At 40.2% G+C, this 24,308-nt stretch overlaps 2 protein-coding genes across 2 annotated transcripts; both read right to left on the minus strand.

The window, feature by feature from the left end:
- Positions 1-374: 374 nt before the first annotated feature.
- On the minus strand, positions 375-13,044 carry LOC141290701 (alpha-2,8-sialyltransferase 8F-like). Its single transcript, XM_073822795.1, has 7 exons — positions 12,944-13,044; positions 10,760-10,840; positions 10,371-10,457; positions 3,401-3,545; positions 3,160-3,272; positions 1,738-1,821; positions 375-849 (listed from the first exon to the last, which is right to left on the minus strand). Exons 1-7 carry the CDS (start codon positions 13,042-13,044, stop codon positions 375-377), a joined length of 1,086 nt encoding a protein of 361 aa, XP_073678896.1.
- Positions 13,045-18,051: 5,007 nt separating this feature from the next.
- On the minus strand, positions 18,052-23,873 carry LOC141290702 (alpha-2,8-sialyltransferase 8F-like). The gene is made up of 7 exons (XM_073822796.1): positions 23,773-23,873; positions 22,822-22,902; positions 22,417-22,503; positions 21,771-21,915; positions 21,475-21,587; positions 19,766-19,849; positions 18,052-18,526 (listed from the first exon to the last, which is right to left on the minus strand). The coding sequence occupies exons 1-7, from the start codon at positions 23,871-23,873 to the stop codon at positions 18,052-18,054; spliced, it is 1,086 nt and encodes a 361-aa protein (XP_073678897.1).
- Between the last annotated feature and the right edge of the window lie 435 nt (positions 23,874-24,308).

A 24,308-nucleotide genomic window follows, 5' to 3' on the forward strand; every position in this document is an offset into this window, starting at 1 on the left:
CTAGTGTATTAAATGTGTAACTGGCAAGGCTTTCAAGCAGATGCCAATAATGCACTTTTGTGATTGTGAATATATGCAGTGTCCCCTGAGTGTAACTCTATTGTAGAGTTAACATTTGATGGGAATGTATGTTGCATTGTACAGTGTATGAGACGAAGGCGCCAGAACTGCAGCTGATAAAATATGTGCTATAGCTGATACTATGACATTTCTATAAAAGCAGATTGTGGAGACATCTTAATTGTCCACGATCAAAAATCGCATATATCACACACACCCAGATAGAGTGCACTCGATAATGTCCGAAACAGTTTCAGATGCAAATAGTGCACTTTATAAGGTCACTTCGAGGAAATTTCGGATATATGCAGATGTCAGTGGTCATCCGAGGAGCAGGGATGCAGATGTAGTTTCAGCGCTCCCTGGCTGTGGAGCTGCAGAAGCCGCACAAACTCCTCCGGCATCCTGTGCTTGGTGCGGTATGGTCTTATCTGATCGTAATAATGATACGGGACGGGATTGTCCTGCAGGTCTGTGTCGAACGGCCAGAATCCGTACACATGAACACTCTCACACAGCTCCAGCGCTGTGCTAATTAACATAAACCCAGATGAGAGGCGGACCGCCTCCAGGCCACGCCCCTTCCAGAAACGGTTCAGTGTCCGCAGGTACTCAGGGCTGAAGAACACCACCGGCTGCTGAGGTCTAATTAGATGGAGGAGTTTGAGAGCTCTGATTGACAGTCCAGTGCACTGAGTGAAGGCAAAGGCGGACATAGCGAGGGGGGCGTTCCCGTACACACTGACCCGCTCCACAAACGGATCCGGATTCTTCTCCATGTTGTTGTATCTACAGACACACAGTTTCTAAACACTACTGCACTGAAGAAAATAACTTTATGCAGGTATATGTGTGTTGCAAATATAACAATAAAAGTATTACGTCATGTCAAGTTCTAATAAAGTTCTAAAAAAAAGTTCTGATTTTACAGCAACGGGGTGGACAGAACCCTTCTCTATTCTAACATGACAATGCCTCTGTGTACAAGGCAAGATTAAAAAAAAGAGATTAATTCAGTCAGGTTGGAAGAATTAGCCTGGTCTGTAGAAAGCAAAGTCCTAATCCCTGCTGAACACCTCTGGAGTGATTTTAAATTACAGACCTTGAGCCAAAAACTCATCACCAAACACCAATGACTTGTACATACACGATCCGGATGAAAGTATTGGGAAACCACTTCTTTAGAATAGAAAACAGCACTTCCAAAACTGTGGCAACAAAGATGGAAACAATTTATATATTTATAAATTGTATTTCCATTTCTGTTGCAGCAGTGTTGGAAGTGTCTAAAATGACTGTACCCATGTGTACAAGTCATTGGTGTTTGGTGATGAGTCTTTGCCATTTAAAGTTACTCCAGAGATGTTCAGCTGGGATTATGATTTTGCTTTCTGCAGACCAAGTTCTTCCACACTGACTGAATTAATCTTTTTTTTTTTTTTTTTTTAAATCTTGCCTTATACACAGAGGCATTGTCATGTTAGAATAGAAAATGGTCCTGTCCAAGCTATTGCTGTCCTTAGAAGAACACAATCCTCTAGAATATCATTATATGCTTAAACATTACAACTTGTACCCATGAAAATTACTACAGTAGTCAAACCTGTTCATTAGAATGGGATGTCCCAATACTTTTGGCAATATAGTGTAAATATGTGTGTGTGTATGGATACTGACTCTCTCTGAATCTGACTGGGGTTGATGGTTATCAGATCTGTCTTCAGTCCAACATCACTGTCATTAATATAAGCCAAATTAAACCTGAAACAGAGAGAAAAATCCTTGATTCGTTCATTCTACAAAACACTTCTTTACAAGTAAAAATTGCATGATATTAAACATAAATGGCTTATTACAAACTTAAATTATGAAGAAAATTTGCTGCTATTTATACAAACATCCCATTTTCAATCATCAGTTTAATATATAAAACCATGATAGCATTCCACAATAAAGGTTCCATTTAACTACATTATTAACTAAAAATAAACAATACTTCTAAAGAATTGATCAATTTCACTTAATTTCAACATTTACTAATACATTATTAAAAAAGTTGTATCTGTTAATATTATTTAATGCAATTGAACAAATAATAAACAGTATTTTATTTTTATTTAATTTTTTTTTTGGGGGGGGGGGGGGGGGGGTATTTTTGCCTTTGATTGTGATAGGGCAGATCAGATATAGAGACTGAGCGACACGCTTCATAATCTGAAAACCACGCCCACCGGGGAAAACAAACCAATGCTCTCCATTGACTTTGTATTGCGGGAAGCTGTACAAGCTAAAAATCACAGAACTACGTTTTTATAAGCTGTCGACCTAAAAAAAACAACGTGTGTTTAAGGACACACAAGTAGAGCGCCACGTGTCTTATTATTCTTATAGGGAAATTTAACGGCGACAGTAAACATTCATTATTTTTAACCATGTCAAAGGATTATTTCACCACCCTGAAAGGAGGAGATATATTTAGAAACTAAATGTTATTAGTCTTTGTCAGTGCACCTTTCCTTACCTTCCTTTTGTTGGATTGCATGATCTTTTAGCTTGTTTACTGTACACCTTGTCTCACAACAGCTTTTAGACATTGTTCTGTTTTTTTGTTAAAATTCAGAAATAAGGAGTCCGCTTTTCCACCAGTGTGGGCGTGGCCTAAATGCGCTCTGTCTCTGACAGGAAGCGAAGTGGGAGAGAAATAGGGGGCGGGGTCGAGTAAGGTCCTAGAGTCGAACAGGCTACACACAACGGCACTGTATGGCAAGGCTATTGGCACCGACTATTAACATTATTAACATTAACAAAGATAAATAAATACTTTAATGAATGTGAGCTGATGGGGCCAAAATAATTACAAGAAAAGGCAAACACACATGATTAAACATGACATGTCAAAACTTCCTACAGAAAAAAAAAGTTAAACCCATCAGATAATTTTAATAGAAAGAGTTCAAAGTGTTCATGATCTTCTGCTCTGTAGATGAGCCTCAGGTTCCTCTTTTAATGTGCATCTGTGGGATTTTCAGCGTGTTTTCTAGTCCATATAAATCAGTAACTGTGGTCAGTGAGAAGCAAGGCATGATGGGATGTGTTTACCGTATGACGAAGTCTGTGCTGTCAATCTCACGTCCACAGCTGCTGTTCTTCAGAATCCCGCCGCTGCCGACCACAGCACACCGACCCAGACGACGACCGCTCCAGGGGACATCCTGCACACACACAACTTATTTTAGTTAGTTGTCAAGGCAACATTTTAATATTAGGGTTTTTAAAATAGTTTTTCATCTAATATTTATATTTTTCATCATAATGACCACATATTAACCAGAACACACACCTCAGGCAGCATGCTGTGAATGTCTGGATTCATTTTATATGTTCTTTTAATGGTTGTTTCATATGGGATGATCTGATTGACGGCTGTGTTTCGTTTGGTGAGGAATATCGATCCTGTGGCGTTACAGCAAAACTGCAGCCTCATTCTGTCATTGACACACACAGAGAGACGATCAGCAATCATTTCACAAGCATTCAGCTCTCCATAAATCTCAATAAATGATGTTTGATTAAACAAGGTTCAGGAGGAGCACGATCAGATAATCAACCCATTCGGCACAGGTGCAACCTGTTTAACCAATCATTCAATCAGCGCATCCTCTATATATTACCAGCCGTCTTACCTCCATCCAGCGACAGTTTCTTGGCATCAAGCTCCTCTGAAAGCCGAAATGTCCGATACCGAGCTTTCGTCATCCGACAACGAGCAGGACGCTCCACCACGAACCACCAACGCGAAGACAACTATTTCTGCCGGCTCCAATGCACCCCCTCCTCAGCCTCGCTCCTCAGCTGAGCCCCAGGCCCCGGCGCGCGGGCGGAGGCCCACGAAGCCGTCTTCCCACACACTGAGGCCACGAAGACGCCGCTCACCTCCACCATCAAGACCGCAGTCATCATCATCTCCATACACCTCGGCTTCACCTTCTATCCCTCCCATCGGGAAATGGACAGTTGCGGGGTTAAGACAAGCATTGGCAAATGCAGAAATTAAGTTTTCCCGAAACATGAGCAAAGCTCAACTCCACGATCTTTACGCGACAATGGGAAAAACCGCCTCACCCCCATCCAAGAAGGTAGTTAAATCCCGCAAGACACAGCTTCATCATGACTCTACTTCTCTTTCTTCCAGGTCAAATTCCAGCTCTCCTCGGACGACGAGACGCAGCAAACCGTCAGCAAGCATGGGCCGCGCTCCAAACTCAGACGCTCTTCCCTCCGCTCCGCCTCCGTCCTCTTCTCATCCAATCACCGAGGCTCCTCCAGCTACCGCGCTACAAACAACTTTGCCCGCTGGAGTGGTACAATTAAACTCTATCCTTCCTACTCCCTTCTTTCCGTCTCAGACAGCTGACGCTAGCGTGAGGCTGCCTCCGCTAACCGCTCAAGCTCAGTTGCCTGTCTATCACTCTTCCTCTGCTCCTTTTCCATACCAGTGGCCAGCAGCCGCCACTGCAGCTGGCCGAACAGAGCATTATCAGCCAACCATGCATTCTCACTTGCTTCCTCCTTCTTTTCCCTCCCGGCATACTCTCATTTTCGGAATTTACCATCGCATTCGGCCGTTACAAAGAAATAGTTTGCTCCGCTTTTCCCCACAGACGGCGCGAACTTAATGATTATCTTGCGATCATCGCAGAACTCGCGCTGTCTTATGGGGGATCTCATTTCCTAACATATCACAAATTATTTTCAGCCAAATGCGACGTGCGCATCGCCCAATGGAATCAGTGCCCCTATTGGGGAGCATTAGATCCCGATCTCCACAATCGAGTGTTTTTTAGCTGCCGCAATATTTCTTGCGCCGTTTGCAGGTCAGTAGCTCACTCAACCCTCACATGCCCCCAGATCAATCCCGGCATAATACCCTGCCCAGAGTCATCTCCAATTAAATCTACCAGCTACGTCCCTCGTCCCGCACAATCTAAGCCGACTTTTTTTCCCGAGAAAAGATTCAACACATTCTCCGGCAAACAACAAGTCTGCGATAATTTCAACAGAGCAAGATGCACGAGGCAGCTATGCAAATATCTTCACGTCTGTAATTATTGTGGCGGGGCCCATTCCCGTATTGTATGTCCAGTCTTGAAAGCTAACAATAAAAAATCTGGAAATTACTTATCGACTCCAGTCAATATCTCTCGTCTTTTCTCTGAGCTTTCCCATCACCCAGACTCAAACTTCACCCACTATCTACTTTCCGGCCTCAAATACGGATTCAACCCCGGAAACTCATGTCCACTCTCCCAGACCATTATCTGTAACAATCTCCAGTCTGCGCTCGCCGAGCCCGATACAGTAGACCATCTAATTAAAAAGGAAGTTGAGTCTGGTTTTATGATCGGTCCTTTTGATACTTCCCCCTTCGAAATTTTTCGCATCAGCCCTATCGGAGTGGCTACGAGGAAATTCTCGGGAAAAAAGCGTTTGATAATCGATCTATCAGCTCCACGCAATTCCCCGTTCTCTAGCATAAACAGCATCATACCCCACGAAGAGTATTCTCTGCGCTACCATGATATAGAACAAGCGATAACCATGATAAAAAACGTAGGTAGCGGCGCATGGTTGGCCAAAGTAGACATCACTTCTGCTTTTAAAGTGATGCCTATCCACCCAGATTCATGGCACTTATTCGGAATTTGCTGGCGCAAAAAATTTTATTTTTCGGTACGCTTAACTTTCGGATGCAAAAGTAGCCCAAAAATCTTCGACATGTTGTCAGAAGCAATTTGCTGGATTCTGTCTAACAATTACTCAATCCCCCACCTAATCCACCTGCTAGACGACTTTCTTATTGTTTCACCTCCCGACGCAATTCCAGCCGCAGATATCTCTACAGTACATAGAGTTTTCTCAGAGCTCGGAATCCCCATTGCGCAAGAGAAATCCCTAGGACCAACCGAGTTTATCGAATTCCTCGGCGTCAACCTAGACTCAGCCAAATTTCAAGCTTCACTGCCAAAAGAAAAAATTGACAGAATAATCTTAATAGCTTCTTCCTTGGCAGATAGCCAAAATTGCTCCAAACGCGATCTCCTATCCTTGCTCGGTCACTTTAATTTTGCAATGCGCATAATTCCTCAAGGCCGTCCTTTTATCGCTCATCTCCTCCAACTCGCATCTTCCGTGCACGCTTTAGAAGATCAAATTGTCATAAACCAAACATGGCGTAATGAAATCAATCTATGGATTTCCTTCCTTAAACAATGGAACGGCTTAACCTTCTTCTATAATGATCTCGTTTCTCGCCCCGATGATATCCAACTGTTTACCGACGCAGCTCCATCCGTCGGTTTCGGAGGATTTTATCAAGGGCGCTGGTTTGCGTCTTCATGGCCCCCTCAAATGCTCGACTCCTCCCAGTCCTCAGCTTTATTCGAGCTCTACCCCCTGGTCGTTGCGGCTTTTTTGTGGGGGAAAAACTGGACGTCAAGCAGCATCGTAGTTTACTGCGACAACGAAGCAACCGTTCACTGTATAAATAAAGGCCGTTCTCATTCCCCCGCTCTCATGCCATTACTAAGACGTTTAATCTGGATTTCAGCATGCGATCAATTTATAATAACTGCTAGACACGTTCCAGCATCAAAAAACCAAATCGCTGATTCTCTCTCTCGTTTTATGTTTCAGAAATTCAGAACGCTGGCTCCGGAGGCGGACCCATCGCCAACTCCAGTACCTCCCTATTCGCAACTAATATTCCCATAACGCACCCCTTAAAACCTCTTCTCGAGGCGTCACTTGATTCGATCCTCCAAGCAGTCTCACCTAGAACCATCCAGTCATATCTAACGGCCTGGAGATGTTTTAAAACATTCCATGTCTCCTATAACCTACCATTTCCTGATTTTTCTCTCCTCTCAGTCACTTCATTCATTTCCTATCTTAATTCCGTTAAGAGCCTTCAAGCTGGATCTATCAAAGGTTACTTAAGCGGGGTTCAGTTTTTTCACAAACTAATCTTCGGCTTCCCGTCTCCCGAAATAAATAATTCTCAAACCTCTCTTTTAATTAAAGGAATTCAACGCTCTCAACCATCAAGCCCAGATCTTAGACAACCTATAACATTCGATATCCTTTCAAAATGCATCCAACGTCTCCGCACGGGGTACCATTCAACTCACACCGCTCATACCCTCGACGCTATGTTTCTGTTGGCTTTCTTTGGCTTTCTGAGATGCTCAGAAATTGCAATAACTGCTAAATTTAACCCCAAAATCCATCCGACCATCTCTGATTTGTCCATACTCGATAATGAAACAATTGCTTACTTCATCAAACAAAGCAAAACAGACCAAGAAAGGAAAGGGCACTACATATACGTTTTTAACCTCCCATCTCCTATTCAACCATTTCAGACTCTTCTTTCCTACTTTCAAAGAAGGAACGCCCAAGCTAAAACCTCGCTGGATCCGCTCTTCGTCGACGATTTTAACCAACCCGTGACACGTTTTTGGTTCCAAAAACACCTAAGACTGGTTCTCGCTCAATCAGGCCTACCCGCAGAAAAATTTTCCAGTCACTCATTTCGCATCGGAGCAGCAACCACTGCAGCACAAAAAGGCCTCTCACAACAACAGATTCAAACCCTCGGTCGATGGTCGTCAGGAGCTTTTAAAAGCTACATTAGATGTAACCATATCCACATTAAGGAAGCCCATTTAGCCCTGATCAGTTAAAAAAAAAAAAAAAAAAAATTCGCATTCAGTAGCGGACGAGGCTCTCCCTTCCGGCGCAGCAGAGCCGCGCCTCCCTTCGGACAAGGCACGAGCCCTGTCAGTCGTATGAGTTACGCTGTGTACTCTGTGGCGGGCGTGCTCTCCTTTCCGGTGCAGCAGAGTCGCGGCTCCCTTCGGTTGCAGCGTGGGCCTCCCATCCGACTCTCCAAATCTTGCATACTTTTGCCAATTCAGCGTCGGACAGGGCTCTCCCAGCCGGTGCAGCAGGGCCGCGGCTCCCTTCGGTCGCAGTGTGAGCCCTCCGCCTGTCACACGAGTTACGCTGCGTACTCGATGGCGGACGGGCTCTCCCTCCCGGTGCAGCAGAGTCGCGGCCCCCTTCGGTTGCCGCGGGAGCCCTCCATCCGACGCCCCAACCCCCGCCTCGCAAGGGGGACTCTTCCTTCCGGCGCAGCAGAGCCGCAGCTCCCTTCGGAAGCAGCAAGGGTCCCTCCATCAATCGATTTATTTTTCATATTCAGCATCGGAATGGGCCCCCCCTCCCGGTGCAGCAGGGCCGCGGCTCCCTTCGGTCGCAGTGTGGGCCTTCCGTCTGTCACATGAGTTACGCTGCGTACTCGACAGCGGACAGACTCTCCCTCCCGGTGCAGCAGAGTCGCGGCTCCCTTCGGTAGTTTGGGGGCCCTCCACCCGACGCACCTCGCAAGGGGGACTCTCCCTTCCGGTGCAGCAGAGCCGCAGCTCCCTTCGGAAGCAGCGAGGGTCCCTCCATCAATCGCCTCATATTATTGCCTATTCAGCATCGGACTGGGCTCCCTCTTCCGGTGCAGCAGGGCCGTGGCTCCCTTCGGTCGCGGCATGAGCCCTCCGTCTGTCAGCCGAGTTACGCTGCGTACTCTACAGCGGACAGACTCTCCCCGCCGGTGCAGCAGAGTCACGGCTCCCTTCGGTCACAGTGGGAGCCCTCCATCCGAGGCACCTCGCAAGGGAGACCCTCCCTTCCGGTGCAGCAGAGCCGAAGCTCCCTTCGGAAGCAGTGAGGGTCCCTCCACCAATCGCCTCATATTTTGCCCATTGCAGGGTCGGACTAGGCCCCCTCCTTCCGGTGCAGCAGAGTCGTGGCTCCCTTCGGTCGCAGTGTGAGCCCCCTATCCGTCGCTCGAGTTACGCTGCGTGCTCGACGACGGGTGGGCTTTCCCTTCCGGTGCAGCAGAGTCGCGGCTCCCTTCAGTCGCAGCTAGAGGGCCACATCCGACCATCGAATCGTTTATAAAAAAAAAAAAAAAAAAATTTGGCACTCTCCTCCTTTTCCTTACATAAATTTAGTTCTACGCATATTTTGGGGGGGGCTACCTAAATTTCTTGCTTCGTGGCAGCTGTCCTATGCATAAAAGCTTCTTTGGGGAGTTCTCTGGGTCCGGCCTGTATTCCGGCCGGAACCCTTCCCCCGGACAGCACGCCAAAATATGCTTAATACTCGCTCAAGCAGATTAGATGTAAGGGCGAACTCGTGAAATGATGTTTGATTAAACAAGGTTCAGGAGGAGCACGATCAGATAATCAACCCATTCGGCACAGGTGCAACCTGTTTAACCAATCATTCAATCAGCGCATCCTCTATATATTACCAGCCGTCTTACCTCCATCCAGCGACAGTTTCTTGGCATCCCTCCTCCACCCCTACTCCCCACTTCTAATCTGTTTCTATCCTACACTAGCAGGGGGAGTTCTCTGGGTCCGGCCTGTATTCCGGCCGGAACCCTTCCCCCGGACAGCACGCCAAAATATGCTTAATACTCGCTCAAGCAGATTAGATGTAAGGGCGAACTCGTGAAACATTATAAGACTACTTCTGTTGAAATATGAGACACTCAGAACTACAATCATGTGTATGAGCGGTGAAATGATCTTAGTAAGCAGAATGAATCTATTAAATGACAATCATTCAGAAATAGTCGAAATGTTTCCCTTCTTTACTTCAAATTATATGCTTCAAATAAAACATGTTTTCTTTTTGAACGTTATTTTAATTAGGCATCAGTTTCCCTCCTGCTGTTTAAATCCTACTACTAAATCAGCTATTGCAGTGACATTACCCAGCTGGCATTCGACCGACCTTAAACGTTTAAATGTGGTTGAAATAATGTCAGTTTATGAAAAAACATTCATTCAACGTCAAAACAACGTTGAATACCAAATGGTTGAAATGGTGTTGTTAACTAACTATGGATTCAACAAAGAAATATAAATAAAATTTGAGTTGTACGTCAAATCAACATTATTTTTACAACCATGACTTTTAAACATTTTGTTGAAATATATCAGTAGAAAAATAACGTTGTTCCAACATTCAAACAATGCTGATCAATTAACTGTTGTTTAGATTTGCAAAATCTAAACAAAATCCAACGGTTATCCAACACTGACACCTGACGTAGTGACGTTGATTCAACGCTGACTCCACGTTAAAATGCCAGCTGGGTAGGGTCATTTATGAAACGAGTAATTAATACCTGATAACCAACAAATAAAGCATAAAGATGACTGGAGATGAAAACATACACGCACCTGTTTAGCTCCTGCTCGGTCGTGTTCGGTTTGTATGGACAGTTTAAGAAATCGTCGACTTCCTGGGTGAAACGCTTCATGTTTAGTCTATTGGAAATGAAAAGCATGAGATGTTTGAAACAACTCTGTGATCATTTGGTGGATGGTCCCAGTATGATTTATCCCATAACAGCATTTTGAAAGTGGCAGATTAACAGTATTGCTGCAGTTCAGTATCTAAGTAAGAAAGAGACGTCTTCTGTCCTCTGTGTGCACATACCCATCCACAAGAACAGTTTTTGCTGTGTTATTTGTGTCCCCTTCAAATATTTCTATTGAGAAATGTTATGTTTATTGCTCTCCTTCACTTCGCTGTACTGAAAAGAGCACATAAGGAGCGCTGGTTTCACCTTTTGGCGGACGTGATGATGGAGAACTTGAGTTTGAGTTTAGCGCAACGCAGCCGCTGAAGCGCGTCTGTCATCGCCTCTCTGAAAGAGAAAAACAAGAGAGAAATCAGATTCTTCTGCATTAGATGAGAGTCTTTATCAAACACAAACAAACACACCTTGTTATGACAGTAACTAACAAGAGGTACGTGATGCACAGCAGTCCAAAGTATAAAGTCACACTTGAAAATGTCTGAATAAGAGACACTGACTGTAAAAGAAAAGCACACATTTGTAGTTTGAATGATCCTGAAATGCTAAAAGTGTGTTATATTGAAGCATTGTGTGACTTTGTGGTTAATGGATAATTTATATAATTAACATGAGGAACTTCAGCTGTCCATCTGTTAGGATTCAAGTCAAATTTATTTGGGTAAGTGCTTTTCATAACTCTCATGGTTTCAAAGAAACTTTATAGAAAGTCAAAGCAGTTTTGCATTCGCATTCTATGTACGCATTTTATCAGAAATTGCTTTCGAACCCAGTGGCGCTGACATGATCTACTGTTTGAGCCACAGGAACGCTGTTTAGAAATGACATTCTAAAATATTAAGATCGTTGTTTGAAACCAACTTAGTAAATGTGTTTGCATTTGTGCACTTATATATTAGTTGTGCATTGTAATTATTAGCTCTGTTCTGTCATACATTGCAACAATAAAATACACAATTAGAGTTTCATTTCATTATATCAGGTGTTTCCTCACAATGTAAAATACTTAAAACATAAAAAAAATATATATATATATTATATAAATATAAATTATATATATATGTATATATATAATGACACATTGTGCGTTTCTCAAACAGCACAGTTGTTTAAAATTGAAATTAAGTATTTTCTTAAGTATTATTTCGGAGGATTTGTACTTTACTCAAGTAAATTAAAATTAATTTAATTTTTTAATTTAAAATCAAATTAAACTGACTACTTGTGCTTTTATTTGATTACATTTCTGGGAAAAAAACAGTACTTTTTACGCCTTACAATTTTATTTAATTTTGAAAAGTACATTACATTTATTGTATCTTATGCACGTTAAATATGGTAAACGGAAGCTCAAACGTGCCTGACGTGACAATCAATGATCAGTGTTTTCATGCATCAAGCACACACATTGCTACTTTAGTTATGACTTTTATCAGGGAGATGGCTTTAAAACTTCACCATTAAATCTGAGGAAGCATATTGACGTGGCAAAATTGCGTTTTAACGACGGTCAAGATTAAAATATTAGGCTAGTATTTGTATTCTTCTTCGTTTCACATAAGAAGACCCTGATTCATTAACAGGGGTTGCATAAATTACTGTCATATTCACTTTATGTATAGTTTTTGAAGTGTCATTTTCAGATGTCCAATACATTTGTGGTAAGAGATGATTTTTCTAAAACACTTAGTTTGTGTTCATCTGATAAATGAAAGTCATATGGGATGGCATGAGGGTGGAAAGGATGGAGTTTCCGTTTAGTTCCTTTTCTTGTATTTAGTTTTTCGATGTGCTTCATTTTAATTGTTGTTGTTGCACTAGATGTACGTGTTTAACCTGTGCCAATGCGTTTTGTTTCGTTCTCTTACGTCTGTATGTCTGTCAGGAAAAAAACTTGTACTTGTACTTTTTTTATTTTTTTACGTACTCAAGTATGTTTTTGGCCAGATACTTGTACTTTTAATTGAGTAAAATTTTCACTGAGTATCTGTACTTTAACTTGAGTAAAATGTTGGAGTACTTTTTACACCTCTGGTTAAATCCTATATTTTAGGCTTCGTTATTTCTTCAAAGTTCAGCAATTATTAAATTACATTTACCCCCGGTTTCACAGACAAGGTTTAAGACTAATCCCAGACTAAATGTAAATCTGAGCTGTTTGAACTGAAAGAAACTTGCACTGACTGATCTTAAAATATATCAGTGCCTTTGTTTTGTGTCAAAATGGACACCACCAGTAATGTATTTTTCTATAGCACATTTATAAAAATTACTTAAATGTCCTAATTGAACTATGGCCTAATCTAGGCTTGGCTTAAGATCTGTCTGTGAAACCAGGCCTTAGATTTTCAGAAGGAAAACAAAATCACATTGACTCACAGGAAGAGTTTTGATGTGATCAGAGATGAAGCAGTAATGGATTCATGCGCTCACCTGGACGAGTGTGTGTCGGGTGTGAAATAAAACATCACACACACACTGTAACCCACGATCAGGACCATCAGCAGTCCGAAGATCCAGCGCAAAAACGCCATTACAATCAGATACACCTATGCCAGGGTGAGCACTTGTTTCTAGTGTGATATACAGGCTTTCTCCAATCATTTACTCCTCTTAAATGCCTTACAATCCGACTGCCTCAACTTTTGAGAACCAAGTCCCGCCCATTTATTCTATTTTTGATAATTCATTACACTCAGACCAGAGGTTGCCTTAGACTTCCACATTGTCTGTCATTTTGACGGACAGGGTCGTAAAAATTCCGTCATAATCTATTATTACCCGTCATTTTAATTTTCATATTTTAATTATAATAACACATTTAATTGCTTTTATTTTTGTTCACATTTTCATTTTTAATCATGAACCTACAGGGCGAGCATACTGTATAGGTTTATGCACTTATTTATGAAGAGAACAGAGGAATCTCAGTGGATCTTGCTGTTTTCAGTTCACGAATTAACAGTAGTGTGCATAACTAATGAATCACAATAAGCGATTAAGCTCTGTGATTTCTTACTTTCAATATGAAAAAGTCTCAGATTTCAAATTCTGTCTATTTCATCAGGAAATTCAAGCAATAAATGCCGTTTTGGCGCGCTTTAATGTGGCGTGAGACCGCTGTAGTTTATACTGGGTGCTCGCATGCGCGTATCAAAAGATTCCTCGTGACAGTTTAGTTTTTGTTCTGTATCCAGTGGTCTGCTGCCACAATGGAGCGCGCTCGCCACCAACTGGACAGGGGTGGGAATTACAGTTATAATTTACAACAGATCACCCGCAGTGTAATCTGTCAAAATGACGGACAGCCTTCAGATTTTTCCGTCACTGATTAAAAAAATCCGTCAATGACGGACAATTTTCGGTTAATGCTTAATGTAAAAAGACCCACAAAGAGGCCTTAAAAATGAAGATACCCAGTGAAAAGTGTGCTGAATTACAGCATGCAAACTTAGGGCAAAAAGGAGTTGCATTTGCAATCTATGCAGGACTAATGCTCTTTAAAAACATCTGTGAATCAATTATTCTAGAAAATCAAGTAAAAATACTTTTTGTGGGTAGAAACATTACAACAGACCTAAGACAATGGAAAGTCTATTTACCTTATAATCAGTGTTTTTGTCTGAGAGACAGTTGCTCATCAGGATGATAACGAACCACAAAATTCATCACATCTTGAGCCTGTAACACACAAACACACACATATTTGTGCTGGTCTAAAACGGTTCCCCTGAATTTAGCTATCAGTCAAATAGGGATTAAGTTTAGTTAGAATTGAATGATAAATAGAGGCAAGGTTGATTGGTCAAGGATGCATCAGGAACGATCCTGAATATAAAAATGTGACCCTAATCAGATGAGACCGGTATGTTTCAATGTTTTTAATCTTCATTGGGCTCCAGATTTTCATTGTCTGATTTCTCACTTCTGTCTGTCTGTCTACTTGGCTGTCTGATTTATTTGTTTCTATCAGTTTCATTTGATTAATTAACATTTTTTCTGAGGATTAAAATAAGATAATAGAGCTAGGGTCATAAGAAAATTAGTTGAAGTGATTAGGTCGACTGAATTTCCCCAAAGCATCAGCAGCTGAATTGAAACTGCATCAATAAGGGAACTCACAATACAACCTGAAACACAGACACCTGCATCAACAAACAATAACTGAAAGAGAATGTTCTCAGAATGAACTGGTAAGGACCTCTTAAAGTTATGAACAAACATTCTTCCTGCAATGTGAATAGAACGGTCATTTAAAGTTATCTGCTCTATAATAACATTCTCAAAACTCTGGCATAAACATGTTATTTCATTGTTAATGGAACGTTTTTCTGAAACAATTTATTTGGATGTTTATCTAAGATGGTTTGTACAACATTTAAAAGCATTATTCCCATAAAGATTTTAGTCAAATGGTTGAAAAAACAATCATCAATACAGTCATTATTAATTTGATTGACTGGTTTACAGCTTTTGACCAATAGGTGTCGCTGTTACCATATAAATGTGGTGTAGTCAATGTGAGGTGATGATGACACACATTAAGTTTGGCGTCAGAATCCATTACTCATTGGTCAACATGGTTTGAAGATGATTTGACTTGAATTTGGTGAAATTCAGACCAAGAAAGAGTTTGAAAAAGTAGGTTTTCAATGAAAATCAAAATGGCAGACAGGAAGTTAAGCCAATTATGTCATAATTGGTAATAATGTTCTTGGCATGATTTAAGGAATCTATTGACACCAGTTTTATGACAATAGGCATGACTAATCAAAAGTTGTTAACATTTTAAAAAAACTCATTATGATTTTTGTTGCCCCAAAACCTTTTGGGTACCTTCAGTACGTGATGCCAATGATACATATAAAGATTTTGTGATAAATTCAATAATTAGTTTTCTAAGTTGCTATATACAATATGATACCTCACCCCCAACCCCAGCTAGACTTACACAGAAGGAAAAAAAATAATAACACTAGTATGGAGAAAAAATATTTTCATGAAAGAAGACATAAAAGATTTGACCATTAAAAAAAGTGTCTAATAATATCCAACAAATATCCATCAATGCCTGGGATCGAACGGCTGACTAACATTTATTTTCTTTTTTTGCAGCTGTTGTCCAGGTAGTGCCAATTCAGAGAAGTTATTTAAAAAGAAACGTTTTGGAGTCAAAACCATATTCTAACAAGAATATGTCGAGTAAAATGGGACCAAAAGTAGCCTGAATTTATTTATTTTTTGGTAAACCTTTCAACCTTACTAAAAACTGTAATTAAATCATGGTAACCACAAATTGACCATGGTTTTGCTACACTGCACATTTCCAGTAAAAACGTGGTTATAGAAAGAACATAGAACAAGTAAATGGTTAATTTTTAAAGGGATTTGCATTTATGAGGCCAGTTTTATTTTGAAGTTCCGGTTGGAATCATATAATTTGCGATCGACCTATATGCGAAGTTCCGATCTAAATTAAATGATTCGCGAACCCGCACCGATGTGCCGATCTGAATCAAATGATTTGCGTTATCTGATCCGAAGTTCCGATGTGAATGAGTTAAATCGCGATTTAAATCAAATGATTGGCGATTTGAAGTCACCACATGAATGAATGTTTCATGGTATTAAAACATCTTTCAAGTTGAACATCGGGTGCCAAGTTGAAGATCGAAGCACCAAAGCGACATGGAGTGTTCACATAATACTCACAATTGTTTAATTCACTATTTTACATTGTAAGTTGAAAGGATCAGGTCATCTCAGTCCATGAAGTGAATGGTAAATTTATCAATATATATTAAAATAATTATTTGAGAAATTATTGTTGCAAAGAGCAAATGGAAGAAGTGGATGAACACAAAACAATCTAACAAAATAAAGTTAAATAAGGTAAACCTTTTTATACAACTTCTGTGTGCTTTAAACACTTCTGCTATCTTATATGATAACTCAGATAACATCAGTGGTATGTGACCTATTTCAGATCCAGCCGAAATTACAACATCAATTACCTACAGAACGATAACCAAACACAATATTTTTAAATCAGTAAATAATAATAATTATATTTAAATTAATAATCTTTAAATATGAAAATGTTCACCTGGAGGAGTGTGTGCTGGGTGTATAATAAAACATTATGCACTGAACGATGATTTATGGTGTTTATTGGCATATCAAGTTTATGTCTGCAGGTGCAAGGCTGAAGGTTGAAACACTAAAGAAACATATAGAGCAGGGCTGTACATTAACTTTTTTTGTACATAGCACTTACAGCACATGCAGGGGGGTTTGTTTTGTAGCATAAAAGCCGAACAGTTGTAGCACAATTTAAGCGATATGGCCAAATATCCTAATTTTAGTCAGGAATATCATGATCCTCGATTTTATAAAAATTATTTGTTGTTTCATGTTGGTTTTACTACCTCGCAAGTTATCTGAGCAATACAGAAAATCTAATTTCCCTATTGTAAAAATCTTTTACAGTAACAAAATGTAAAATAAAAAAAGAATTGCAGACATGTAGGCCAAAGTGGGCAAACATAAAAATCTTTATTATTATGTTATCCTTGTTATTAGAAAATAAGAAAAAAGATATACATTTTTACAAACCTATTTTTAAAAGCAACTGTATTACATTTCATCAGTCATTAGCAGTGAGTGTTTTTTGCTTTGTTTTGTTGTTTATTAGTATTCAAGGGATAAAAATAAAAATTCTGTCAAATGTCAAAACTGTCATAGTTCATCATTTACTCACTCTCAAGTCTTGTTTCAAACCTGAATTAGTTTCTTTCTTCTGTTAAACATAAATATTAGTTTTAAGAATGTGAACCCATGTATTTTCCCCCTTACTATATTAAAGTCAATAGGGACCAGCTACTGTTTGGTCACCCACATCCTTTTGTGTTCAGCACAAGAAAGAAATTAATACAGGTTTGGGACAACATGTGAGTGAGTAAACAATGACAGAAATTTAATTTTTGGGTGAACTATTCCTTTAATGACAAGTGGCAGCATGTTTAGTTCTGTGGCTTTAAGAGCTGCACATATTCCTTTCTCTCTAAACTGTGTACTTTAATTTTAGACATAACTGTGTTTACATGTAAATCTTTAGTGTTTTCAACAATATTAGATGCAAAATCAATCAGATGCGAAAGACAACTTCTAGTGTATTAAATGTTTAACTGGCAAGGCTTTCAAGCAGATGCCAATAATGCACTTTTGTGATTGTGAATATATGCAGTGTCCCCTGAGTGTAACTCTATTGTAGAGTTAACATTTGATGGGAATGTATGTTGCATTGTACAGTGTATGAGACGAAGGCGCCAGAACTGCAGCTGATAAAATATGTGCTATAGCTGATACTACGACATTTCTATAAAAGCAGATTGTGGAGACATCTTAATCGTCCACGATCAAAAATCGCATATATCACACACACCCAGATAGAGTGCACTCGATAATGTCCGAAACAGTTTCAGATGCAAATAGTGCACTTTATAAGGTCACTTCGAGGAAATTTCGGATATATGCAGATGTCAGCGGTCATCTGAGGAGCAGGGATGCAGATGTAGTTTCAGCGCTCCCTGGCTGTGGAGCAGCAGAAGCCGCACAAACTCCTCCGGCATCCTGTGCTGGGTGCGGTATGGTCTTATCTGATCGTAATAATGATACGGGACGGGATTGTCCTGCAGGTCTGTGTCGAACGGCCAGAATCCGTACACATGAACACTCTCACACAGCTCCAGCGCTGTGCTAATTAACATAAACCCAGAGGAAAGGCGGGCCACTTTCAGGCCACGCCCCTTCCAGACACGGTGCAGTGTTCGCATGTAATCGGGGCAGAAGAACACCACCGGCTGCTGAGGTCTGACTGGATGGAGGAGTTTAAGAGCTCTGAATGACAATCCAGTGCAGTAGGTGTAGGCAAAGGCGGGCATAGCTAGAGAGGCGTTCCTGTACACACTGACCCGCTCCACAAACGGATCCGGATTCTTCTCCATGTTGTTGTATCTACAGACACACAGTTTCTAAACACTACTGCACTGAAGAAAATAACTTTATGCCAGTATATGTGTGTTGCAAATATAACAATAAAAGTATTACGTCATGTCAAGCTCTAATAAAGTTCTGAAAAAAGTTCTAATTTTAAAGCAACAGGTTGGACAGGACCCTTCTCTATTCTAACATGCCTCTGTGTATAAGGCAAGGTTTAAATAGAAATGATTGAATCAGTCAGTGTGGATGAACTTGACTGGTCTGCAGAAAGCAAAGTCCTAATCTCAGCTGAACACCTCTGGAGTGACTTTAAATACAGACCTTGAGCCAAAAACTCATCACCAAACACCAGTAACTTACATACACTATATGGACAAAAGTATTGGGAAACCCCTTCTTTAGAACAGAAGTGGCAACAAAGATGGAAACAATTTATATATTTAGGGCCCCGAGCACCGGTGATGCGAGGACCCTCTTGGAATTGCTCTGTTTGTTATTATTATTATTATTATTATTATTATTATTATTCTACAAAACGAATTGCTTTTTTGAGGGCCTAAACATGCCCGAAAACTCATGAAACTTTGCACACACATCAAACCTGGCGAAAATTTACGTCTGATATGGGTTTCAGAAGTGGGTGTGGCAAAATGGCTCGATAGCGCCACCTATACACGTTCAGCGGTGTGTGCTTTCAGTTTCGTTTCACGTACATGCACGAAAATTGGTACACACACGGAACACACCAATACCTACAAAAAAGCCTCTTGGAGCAAAATTCGACACCCAACAGGAAGTTGGTTATTTTTAATTATAAATTGTATTTGCATCTCTGTTGCAACAGTTTTGGAAGTGTCTAAAATTACTGTACCCATAGTTACAAGTCATTGGTGTTTGGTGATGAGTTTTTGGCTCAAGGCCTGCATTTAAAGTCACTCCAGAGGTGTTCAGCAGGGATTAGGACTTTGCTTTCTGAAGACCAGGGAATTTATTCCACACTGACTGAATCAATCATTTCTTTTTGAACCTTGCCTTATACACAGAGGCATTGTCATGTTAGAATAGAAAAGGGTCCTGTCCAAACTGTTGCTGTCAAATTAGAAGAACACAATCCTCTAGAATATCATTATATGCTTAAACATTAGGACTTGTACCATGGATATTACTACAGTAGTCAAACCTGTTCATTAGAATGGGATGTCCCAATACTTTTGGCAATATAGTGTAATTATGTGTGTGTGTATGGATACTGACTCTCTCTGAATCTGACTGGGGTTGATGGTTACCAGATCTGTCTTCAGTCCAACATCACTATCATTAATATAAGCCAAATTAAACCTAAAAAAGAGAGAAAAATCCTTGATTCGTTCATTCTACAAAACACGTCTATCTTTTACAAGTAAAAATTGCATGATATTAAACATAAATGGCTTAATATTACAAACGTATATGTTGGGTGTTACATTTAGCAGGTCACAACCTTACAGTGTGTTAATTAGAAAGAAAATTTGCTGCTGATATTTATACAAACATCCTATTTTCAATCATCAGTTAATATATAAAATCATGATAGCATTTCACAATAAGGTTCCATTTAACTACATTATTAACTAAAAATAAACAATACTTCTAAAGCATTTATTGATTTCACTTAATTTCAACATTTACTAATACATTATTAAAAAGTTGTATCTGTTAATATTATTTAATGCAATTGAACTAATAATCAACAGTATTTTATTAACTGACTTTTTATTGTGATAGGACACGGGGATCAGATATAGAAACAGAGTGACACGCCTCATAACATGAAAACAACGCCCACAGGGGGCGAAAACAAACCAACTCTTTCCATTGACTTTGTATTGTGGGAATCTGCCTCCTTGTCATTTCTGACTTATAACAAATTTCAGAACAATGTCTAAAAGCTGCTAAGTGACAAGGTGTACAGTAAACAAGCTAAAACCACAGAACTAGGTTAAAAACAAAACAAAACGAGTGTTTAAGGACACAAAAGTAGAGCGCAACGTGTCTTATTACTCGCCCGCTGGAGGGAAATTTAACGGCGACAGTAAACATTCATTATTTATCTAACAACGTCAAAGGATTATTTCACCACCCTGAAAGGAGGAGATGTATTGAGAAACTACATTTTATTAGTCTGTGTCGGTGCACCTTTTCCTTACCTTCCTTTTGTTGGAGAAATGATCCAACTGAATGGCAAACGTGAAATACCCAGACATCTACAACTATTTGTGTCCTTAAACACTCGTTTTTTGGGTCGACAGCTTAAAACGTAGATTTAAGTTTTTAGCTTGCCTTGTTTACTGTACACCTTGTCTCACAGCAGCTTTTAGGCAGAAATGACAAGGAGGAGTCCGCTTTCCACAATACAAAGTCAATGGAGAGCGTTGGATTGTTTTTCCCCCGGTGTGGGCGTGGCCTAAACGCGCTCTGTCTCTATGACATGAAGCGAAGTGGGGGAGAGATGGGGGCGGGGTCGGGAAAGGTCCTCCAGTCAGGATTCGAACACGGGACGCACAACGGCGCTGTATGTCGGCCCGCTGCCCACAAGGCTAAAGAGTAACATTAACAAAGACGAATAAATACTTTAATGAATGTGAGCTAATGGGGCCAAAATAATTACAAGAAAAGGCAAGTAACACAGGATTAAACATGTCATGTTAAAGTAGAAAGTAAAACTTCTACAGATTGTGCGATAGACTGCAGCTGTTTCAGTCTTTCAAAACTGCTGTAAAAAAGTTAAAGCCCATCAGATAATTCTGTTTTAATAGAAAGCGTTCAAAGTGTCTATGATCTTCTGCTCTGTAGATGTGCCTTGGGTTCCTCTTTTAATGTGCATCTGTGAGATTTTCAGCCTTTTTTTCTAGTCCATATAAATCACTGTTGTCGAGCACATAACTCTGGTCAGTGAGGAGCAAGGCATGATGGGATGTGTTTACCGTATGACGAAGTCTGCGCTGTCAATCTCACGTCCACAGCTGCTGTTCTTCAGAATCCCACCGCTGCCGACCACAGCACACCGACCCAGACGACGACCGCTCCAGGGGAAATCCTGCACACACACAACTTATTTTAGTTAGTTGTCAAGGAAACATTTCTAAAATTAGTTTTTTTAGTTTTGTTTTTCGAGTCTTTCATTAAATATTTATATTTTAGAAATGTTTAATCGTTTTACTTCCATTATTTTCATATAAGCGTTATCATAATGACCACATGTTAACCAGAACACACACACCTCAGGCAGCATGCTGTGAATGGCTGGATTCATTTTGTATGTGCTTTTAATGGTTGTTTCATATGGGATGGTCTGATTGACGGCTGTGTTTCGTTTGGTGAGGAATATCGATCCTGTGGCGTTACAGCAAAACTGCAGCCTCATTCTGTCATTAACACACACACGGAGAATTTCCTATCAGCCCTCATTTCACAAGCACTCAGCTCTCAATAAACATAAAATTACTTCTGTTTAAATATGAGACACTCAGAACTACAAACGTGTATAAAAAGCTCTGAAATGATCCAGTTAATAAGCAGAATGAATATACTAAATGACAATCATTCAGAAATAGTCCAGATGTTTCCCTTCTTTTCTCCGAATTAAATGTTTCAAATAAAACATGTTTTCTTTTTGAACGTTATTTTAAAAGGCATCAGTTTCCCTCCGGTTAGTCTGCTGTTTAAATCCATTTAACTAACAGGAAGTAACATCACTTTGGAAGGAAAACAGGAGCGCAAACATCCATTTGAAGCATTCTGCAGATCAGGAATAAGCCAAATACTAAATCGGCTAATGCAGTGACATCAGGCTCATTTATGAAACGTGTAATTAATAACCAACAAATAAAGCATAAAGATGACTGGAAATGAAAACACACACGCACCTGTTTATCTCCTGCTCGGTCGTGTTCGGTTTGAACGGACAGTTTAAGAAATCATCGACTTCCTGGGTGAAACTCTTCATGTTTAATCTATTGGAAATGAAAAGAATAAGATGTTTGAAACAACTCTGTGATCATTTGTTGGATGGTCCAAGTATGATCTGTCCCAGTATGATTTATCCCAGCATAACAGCATTTTGAAAGTGGCAGATTAACAGTATTGCTGCAGTTCAGTATCTAAGTAAGAAAGAGACGTCCTCTGTCCTCTGTGTGCACATACCCATCCACAAGTACAATTTTTGCTGTATTATTTGTGTCCCCTTCAAATATTGCTATTGAGAAATGTTGTTTATTGCTCTTCTTCACTTCGCTGCACTGAAAAAAGCACATAAGGAGCGCTGGTTTCACCTTTTGGCGGACGTGATGTTGGAGAACTTGAGTTTGAGTTTAGCGCAGCGCAGCCGCTGAAGCGCGTCTGTCATCGCCTCTCTGAAAGAGAAAAACAAGAGAGAAATCAGATTCTTCTGCATTAGATGAGAGTCTTTATCAAACACACACACACGCACACACACCTCCTTATCACAGTAACTAACAAGAAGATACACAGTACAAGATGTGATACACAGCAGTCCAAAGTATAAAGTCACACTTGAAAATGTCTGAATAAGAGACACTGACTAAGAAAAGCACACATTTGTAGTTTGTATGATGCTGAAATGCTAAAAGTGTGTTATACTGAAGACAGCATTGTGTGACTGTTTGTGGTTAATGGATAATTTATATAATTTACATGAGCAACTTCAGCTGTTCCTGCTAGAACACCTGTGTGGATTAGAGTCAAGTCAGATTCATTTGTGCAAGTGGTTTTCACAACTCTCATGGTTTTAAGGAAACTATAGAAAGTCAAAGCAGTTTTGCATTCTATGTACGCATTTTTATCAGATATTGCTTTCGAACACAGTGAGGCTGACATGATGTTGTCGCTGTTTAGACATTCTACATTCTAAACTATTATTAAGAAAGTTTAAACTAGTTGTTTGAAACCAGCTTAGTAAATGTGTTTGCATTTGTGCACTTATGTTAGTTGTGCATTTGTGATTATTAGCTCTGTTCTGTCATACATTGCAACAATGAAATACATAATTAGATCGTAATTTCCCCGCGTTGTAAAATATTTAAAACGTGTCATGAAAAAATTAAATATACTCCATTCTGTTGAATCCTATATTTTAGGCTTCATTATTTCTTCAAATTAGATTTTTGATTTTTTTTTATAAAGAAAACCCATTACAGTGACTCACAGTAAGAGTCTTGATATGATCAGAGATGAAGCTGAAGTACTGAAGTTTATGCGCTCACCTGGATGAGTGTGTGTCGGGTGTGAAATAAAACATCACACACACAATGTAAACCACGATCAGGACTATTAGCAGTCCGAAGATCCACCGCAGAAACGCCATTACTATCAGATACACCTATGTCGGAGCAAGTGATTGAGATGGAAAGGTAAAAATCACACACACACCTGTCCTTATGTAACTAACCACATCACTACTCATAAATGTCCTGAAGTGACTGACAGTCTGGTGTGACTTCCTTGAAGATCAAATAGCCTGAAACTCAGGGGCGTGTTTTGTGTTTTGGAGGCCCTTAGCAAGTGGTCCCGGGTGGGCCCCCTAGGTGGATTTTCTGTTTCTGTTTCTGTTTTGTTGTTGTTTATTTATTTATTGATTTATTTATTTTTTCAATATGTAATTAAATGTTTAATCATGCTTTGTAGGCTACTTTTGTTTTCACAATAGGCCAATTATGAGCATATCGTCTCTGGAGAGCGCAGAAGCGCAACGCTCGTCCCACAGCACACCGAAGCCCCTCCGTTGCTAAACGAGCGGAGC

This window comes from Garra rufa, chromosome 18 (genome assembly GCF_049309525.1).
Source record: "Garra rufa chromosome 18, GarRuf1.0, whole genome shotgun sequence".
In the NCBI taxonomy this organism is placed as follows: Eukaryota; Metazoa; Chordata; class Actinopteri; order Cypriniformes; family Cyprinidae; genus Garra; species Garra rufa.